Source organism: Rhamphochromis longiceps, linkage group LG16, assembly GCF_057381845.1.
Source record: "Rhamphochromis longiceps isolate RC_006_pf linkage group LG16, R_longiceps_female_GT1.1, whole genome shotgun sequence".
Classification (NCBI taxonomy): Eukaryota; Metazoa; Chordata; class Actinopteri; order Cichliformes; family Cichlidae; genus Rhamphochromis; species Rhamphochromis longiceps.
The window spans coordinates 11,139,397-11,146,928 of record NC_140572.1 but is presented as its reverse complement, the minus strand read 5'-3'; the positions used below and the strand labels follow the sequence as shown (position 1 = coordinate 11,146,928).

Here is a 7,532-nt window from a genome sequence, read left to right as displayed (position 1 = left end):
CTCTTTTTTTTTTTATTAAAACCACCTTATAGAACATCACATCAGTTACAATGTAGAATCCATGTCATTTATAGTTTACAAATGACAAAATGTTTACATAAAATCATGACAGTGTTTACATGATATCACCCACTACTAACATTACTTTATTTACTGTATCTTTTGAAAAAATACAGCAATTTTAACAGCACAAGACTTAAGAATATTTAACAGGAGCAGGTTTCATTTTTCCCTGGTTTTATTATCACACTGTTCACCAAACGCAGCAAACCTTCACCATCTTATCCACCTCTTCACCCTCACATGGAAGAAGTAATCTGATTGGCATGGTGGTATGTTTGAAGCAGAACCCAGTCACGATGTTTCATCCATTTCATAGGCTGGTTTGCTGCAATAATGCCAAATAATTAGCAACTCTATAAATAGAAGGTAGTTCTGCAAAATTACTCAGTAGGATGTTTGTTCTAATTTGCTATGAGCTCAGAGCGCATTGAAAATAAAACTAATAGACTATAAAGAGTGATATGAACATATTTAGAACTTACCGGAATGAAAATGTCAGGAGCACCGACAGATATTTGGAGATGGAAGAGAACTGGATATCAGCTCGTCTCACAGCTGCTATCCAGACTAGACACCTTCGTTTGGTAACATCGATACACGAGCTGCCTCATGTTGCTTCCAGGTTGGGAAAGAATGAAAAGATAAACCATTTTCAAGCTTATTCTCTTGCCGGTCGTGTGATCGAGCATTGCAGCCGACCACACAGCAAATACGAACCATGGCTGTTGTGTGTTACTTTGCTCCCTTTTCACTTGCGCTAGACCCCCAAAATGGCGGATCGGGCCAAAATCCTTTCCACGCCCACCCCTGTGACATCACGCTCCAAAGCCCTATACCCCCCTTTTTAATTCTACAGACCTGGGGGAGGAAAGAGGTGGTTATCATGGTAATAGGAGTGTTGCCTATAGAAGGGTCATCTCCATATAAGGAGATGTCCAGAAAGTTGAAGAAGAAGAAACGTGAGCCCATATCAGACCTAAGGCTACATTGAACTGTTTCAACCAATCATGTTCACGTTCACCTTTTTTGCAATGCAAAAACACACGGAGGGTGGAAACAGGATCCCAAATGTGGACTTATCAGTCCAAAGCACAGATTTCCACTGGTCTAACATCCATTCTTTGTGGTTCATGCCCCCCCTGATGAACCCTGACAAGGCACACCTGTGAAGTGAAAACCATTTCAGGTGACTAAATCATGAAGCTCATTGAGAGAGGGCCAAGGGTTTGCAGTATTGTCAACAAAGCAAATGGTGGCTACTTTCAGGAATCTAAAATATAACACATGTTTACAGTTATTTTTAAGCTTTTTCTTTGCGACATGATTCCATATATTGCTTCATATATTTGATGTCTTTATTATGTATCTACAATTTAGAAAGTAGTAGAAATAACGAAGAAAACATTAAATGAGAAGGAGCTTGGAAAGAAAAGCTTCTGGACTTCTTATGTTTCTTGAAGACATTTTGCCTGTCATCTGAGAGGTTCTAAGAGCAATTAGTGGAGAGTCCCAGATCATTAAATTCTATTGAGAGTGTCCTGATAAGGTCCTGAGCCTCCTATTATTCCTCTGTCTTATCACACGAGCCAAGGTGTGAAAAGTGGTATCTACAAAGTGGTAATAGCTTTGAAATTACTATATTGTTATATTATTTTTTTCTGCCTTGTTACCCTAGTATTACCCCTTTGTTACTGAACTGTATTTTTCTACACCCCCACTTATTATCCAATTATATACATTTCAGTGTATTATGACTCAACTGTAATCAATCGTGCTACCATGATTTTACCTGGATATTAAGTGGTTATTACTTTGAAAACTGAGTGGTAATAACTTAGAAATTACCACATTATTAAGGTCTTATTTTTGCCCTGTTATCCTAATGTTTCCACTTTATTACTGAGCTGTAACAGAAAGTAAGTCATTATTTGTATTATTATTATTGTTTGTAATTTAGTTTTAGTTAACAATTGTTGCACTTGCTAGAAGCATTAACATTATTATCATTACTGTGACACTTTCTGTCATCTTGCACTACTGGTCATACTCATATTTATGTTTTATACAATTCTTCTTATCTTTTTCATTAGCTGTTTAACTTTCTGTTCTTAAATTTATTCCAGCTGTTACATTTATTACTCTCTCTGATTCTGAACACAGTGTTTCTTTTTGTGTATGTAAAAGGCACAATAATTTATCCCAGGATTAATAAAGTTCTTATCTAATCTTAATTTTATTGTACACTATGTTTGACAACACAGTATTTATAAAATACAAATATAACAACAGTGTATAATAACCAGAGAAAACAAGAAAACACGAACCACTGAAGTGAACATTATTGGAGCCAAAAGGTGAATACACTGAAAAAGAAATGGAGTGAGATTTACTAGGTAATAATTAACACATAAAAAACATAAGAAGAATTAAAAATACTTACATATATTTTTCTCGTAATTTTCATTTAGAATATGCACCACAGTCACAACTGTGACAGCAATAGTGATGTTTTTTCTATCACTGTTTAGAACCATAATTCAGTAAGTCAGTCCATTCTCTTCTATTTGCCCATATCATGGTCCAAGGGGGCAGACACATACTATAAACCCTGGGCAGGTGGTCAGTATGTCAAAGGTCAAAAAGTAGAGACAGACAGCCATTCACACCTAGTCAATTTAGAATCACCATGCAAGTCTTTTGATTCTGAGCAGAAGCTGTGTAACCCCACATAGACAAGGGAACATTAAAACTATGCACCAGCTGGATTCAAATCCAGGGCTTCCTTGCTGTGGTGTGTCAGTGCTAACCATTGCACAAGCAGGTTTCGTACTCTTTTTACAGTATGTTGGCACCACTTGTGTCATACTTGAAGATCTCCAACGTGATGATAAGTTTAACAGCATTTCTAAACCAGGGGTAAAACAAGGCATAGATCAAAGGGTTTAGACAAGAGTTAATGTAAAAGATAATGACCGCAAAAGATGCAGCTGGATTATTGATTGCATTTTCATCAACAAGAGAGTAGCAGTAGAGTGGAGAGAAGCATGCTAGAAACACAACTACAAGAATCCCCAGAGTCCTGGCTGCTTTCAGCTCAGATTTGTTTGTTTGATTCAGTGAACGCTGAAGTGTGACCAATGTAACATGAGAGCGCATGGCACGAGCTTGAGACACAGCCACCACAAATACTCTCATATACAAGGCTATGATAACAGTTACTGGAACAAAAAAGAATAAAATAAGGTCAGCAACAATAGCAATATTGCTGCTAAAAAATACACACTCTCCAAAGCAAGAATTATACCTGCCTGGTTCAATCATGATATTCTTTGTATAAAGATTGCTGTAGAAAAAAGCATAAAACCAACAGAGACAAACACTGAGTTTGACTTTCGCCAAAGTAATTCTGCTGGGATAATGCAGAGGGTCACAAATAGCCACATAGCGGTCAACTGATATTAGAACAATGTTCCCTATTGAAGCACAGATAATGTTGCTGGTCAAATACCAATAAGCAGAACACATACGATCACCAAGTACCCAGCAGCTTGTGTTTCTAAAAATTTCCAAAGGCAACAACAGGAGACCCACAAAAAAGTCTGAGACGGCCAGAGAGAGGAGGAGGATATTACTGGGTGTGTGCAGCTGCCTGCAGGGAGACAGAAAAGAATATAATGCACATCGTTAATGTCAACATGTCTTCAGTGAAAATGCTGCACTACTAAGGCATGATTCAATTCAAGCAAATAAGACATTATGACCATGGTTAAAATTCATTCTTTAATCACTAAGTCATATAATGTAAATGGAAGCTTTCACACATCTAAAACTTAAACTGTAGTTTCAGTTGAAAAGTTAATCTCTGCCTGAAGTGGGAGACTGAGATGATGACGAGAAGGTTTAGAGCAGCAGTGAGCAGAGAGATACATGAGAGCACAATGTTCAGGAGCACAGCTTTGGACCAGTGAAGTGTCGGCTTCCTGCAGGAGCTGTTGAGGAGTTGTGGGAAACAGAGCTCGACTCCTTTCGGTATCTCCATCATCAGACACCTGCAGCTCTCTAATTAGAAATTCTTCTCATACAGCTAATTTATCTCACTCCTCCCACCAATCTCTTTCAGTCTAAAACATGACCCTCCTTTTCTCTTCTTCCTTTCCTTCACAATTTCATTTTTTTAACACTGACTGTCTCATTCACGCTTGGTTAATAGATTTTCTTAGATTATGGTCAGTTTTTTGGTATTCTCTGTTTGGTTCTTAGTTTTATTTTCCATGTATTTCATGTATTTTACATTTTCAGCTTTATATATTTTCTTTCACATTTTGAACCTTAGTTATTGTCTCTGACCAGCATGGTGATGTTGTGGTTTGCACTGTTGCCTCATAGCAAAACTGTCCTGAGTATGAACCCAGCCTGGTGCTGATAATCAAATGGATTTGATTAACTGATCAGCATTAATGTGACCACATCTATAAACCCAGGAATGGCAGTTTACTGGTCAACATTCTGGTGTCTGTTAAAATATTGCCAGGCAGAAAAAACATCAGCAGTTATATTAGAGACTGAACCTTTGATGGACATCAGTCTGGGAAAGGCTGTAACAACTTTTTAAACAGTGTGACACCCATCATTTTACAAATGTTATTTACAAGTGGAAAACCTTCAAGACACCTGCCAATCCACCTAGAAGTGGACAGCTCAGCAATTTGCTCCAAGGTCAGACTATGCAACACTCAGTTAAACTGAAAAACACCAAAGACCTACATCACCAAAGACCTACTGTTTTTCTGCTTTTGTTTTCACTTTTTGTGAAAACCAGACATCTAATACCTATCCAACAGCTAAAGCTTGGCTAAAATTCAACCATGCAACAGGTTGTGCTTTAAAATATGCAATTTTCACACGCGTGAAGCAGAAATGTGGGAGGAAGTACTGCCAGACGGTATGTTTCCAAGACGGCAGGTGTCGATCTAGCGTTTGAAGAGAGAGTCTCCCTTCTCTTGGGAACGCAGGCATCTGTTTAAAGCAAATGGATTTATTTTTAACAAGTCAGGGGTGAAACTGTTCACCTCCAACTTGTTTTATTCCATACGTCATCCATCTGTGCTTGGTGCCAAGGCTGAGATAAACGAGGAGTTATCTCATAAAGAGGAACAAACAGTACTCCAAGAACAGACAAAGCCCAGCAGAAACCTTGAGGAGGAGCTCCATCTGCCCCCACCCGGGAAGAGCCTCAGAAAGGAGAGACATCTGAGGCAAGAAGAGGGGTCCCTATTTGCCTCCAACTCTCTCAACAACACCAACGACCAGGACCAGGACCAGGGACCACGATCTTCCCCGGTCCCCCAGGAACTGTACTAAACTGGTTCAAAACATACTTAGAAAACAGGAAATACTTTGTATCAATAGGTAACTTCACATCTGAGCAGACAAGTATCACATGTGGAGTTCCACAAGGTTCCATCTTGGGACCCCCTCTGTTTAACATTTACATGCTCCCACTGGCACAGATTATAAAGAACAACAAAATAAACTACCACAGCTATGCAGATGATACACAAATATATATCACAATGTCACCAGGAGACCAAGGCCCTGTACAGGCTCTTCGTAAATGCATTGAGGAAATTAATGACTGGTTGTGCCAAAATTTTCTCCAGCTAAACAAAAACAAAACTGAGGTAATAGTCTTTGGCGCCAAAGAAAAACGATTACAGGTCACCAGAGAACTTCAATCTATACATCTAAAAACCACAAACCAGGCGAGAAATTTGGGTGTAGTGATGGATGCAGACCTAAACTTAGAAAAACACATTAAGACAATAACAAAGTCAGCTTACTATCACCTCAAGAATATTTCAAGGATAAAAGATCTGATGTCTCAACAGGACCTGGAAAAACTAGTCCACGCATTCATCTTTAGTAGGCTTGATTACTGTAACAGCATCTTTACAGGTCTACCTAAAAAATCAGTCAGACAACTACAGCTCATTCAGAACTCTGCTGCTCGAGTCCTCACTAAGACCAAAAAAGTGGACCACATCAGTCCAGCTCTGAGGTCTTTACACTGGCTGCCTGTCCGTCAGAGGATAGACTTTAAAGTTCTGATGCTGGTCTATAAAGCTCTGAATGGTTTAGGACCAAAATACATCAGTGACCTCCTGACCCAGTATGAACCTTCCAGATCCCTCAGGTCATCTGGATCCAGTCTTTTATCAGTTCCCAGAGTCAGAACCAGACACGGAGAAGCTGCATTCAGCTTTTATGCTCCTTATATCTGGAACAAACTCCCAGAAAGCCTCAGATCAGCTGAAACACTCAGTTTATTTAAATCCAGGTTGAAGACTCACCTGTTCTCAGCTGCATTTGAATAAAGCACCAAATCCACACTTTTAAGCTTAAACTTCAAAAAGTTACATTTTAACTACTGATTTTATCTATTGTTCTGATTTTATCTGTTTTGATTTTTTTTTTTTTACATACTGTTTTGTTTGTTTGTTTGTTTGTTATTTAGTTAGTTTGTTTGTTTGCTTGTTTTAATCAATTTTAAATCATGCTTTTTATTTGTTTTTGTTTCTAATGTCTCTGTAAAGCACTTTGAACCACCTTGTTGTTGAATTGTGCTATACAAATAAACTTGCCTTGCTTTGCCTCTATTCACTGTGGAGAGCAGAGCAGCGTCGTAAAGGACGCTGTACACATTAGTCATTACAAAAATGTATTTGACATAATATTAAAATTAGGGATGGGTATCGTTTAGGTTTTATCCGATACCGGTGCCAAATCGGTACTTTTGAAACGGTGCCGGTGCTTAAACGGTGCTCGAACCGGTGCTTAAAGAATGGAGAACACAAACTTTGTCCAAAAACCTCTCATGTTCAGCTGGGTTTTTTTGTAAAAAGATAACAATGTCAGCCTTTTCTGCAGCTATGTGGCATATATGGTATCACTCTTGGCTGGAAGCAGTGCTTAAACAATGGAAAAAACATAAACTTTGTCCAAAAACCTCTCATGTTTAACTGTTTTCCACTTTTTCTTTGGTCATTTTAGCCTTTTTGGCAGGGTGAAGGGAGTATCTGCCATCAAACAAGAAGACAGCCGCATGTAGCTATGATGATGTTTGCTAGTTCACCTTACCTGCATTAATGTAATAACGTGGTTAGCCTACTCAACGTAAATTACACACTAACAACATTAAGCTACTCACGCAGAGAAGAACGGCTGCTGCTGCATCATCATCCTCATCATTTCTGCTACACTGGCAGGGCTAGGGGCCAGGACTCTATTCTTCGGGTTTTTGGGGGATGTTGCTCCGGGTCCGATAACTGGCAATCCACCCGACGTGCACGGTGTGAGGTCTCGCAGCAAGCTATCAAATACGGCGCATTTCTCGGCTTTTAAAAAAAACCCGCTATGCGTCGCCAGCTGTTTAATCGGATTCTTGGTGTTACCTCCTTTGACAGTATCAC

At 39.0% G+C, this 7,532-nt stretch overlaps 1 protein-coding gene across 1 annotated transcript; it reads right to left on the bottom strand.

Moving 5' to 3' along the window:
* Positions 1 to 2,898: 2,898 nt before the first annotated feature.
* LOC146650667 (trace amine-associated receptor 13c-like) lies at positions 2,899 to 4,105 on the bottom strand. Its single transcript, XM_085384670.1, has 2 exons — positions 3,930 to 4,105; positions 2,899 to 3,712 (listed from the first exon to the last, which is right to left on the bottom strand). Exons 1-2 carry the CDS (start codon positions 4,103 to 4,105, stop codon positions 2,899 to 2,901), a joined length of 990 nt encoding a protein of 329 aa, XP_085240796.1.
* Positions 4,106 to 7,532: the final 3,427 nt, after the last annotated feature.

What these genes read in the sequence shown, in the direction of transcription:
- LOC146650667 (XM_085384670.1), bottom strand. Translation starts at nt 4,105, where the DNA reads ATGATGGAGATACCGAAAGGAGTCGAGCTCTGTTTCCCACAACTCCTC. An exon ending in ATCTCAGTCTCCCACTTCAG is followed by an intron (nt 3,713 to 3,929) that starts GCAGAGATTAAC and finishes GTCTCCCTGCAG; the next exon opens with GCAGCTGCACACACCCAGTA.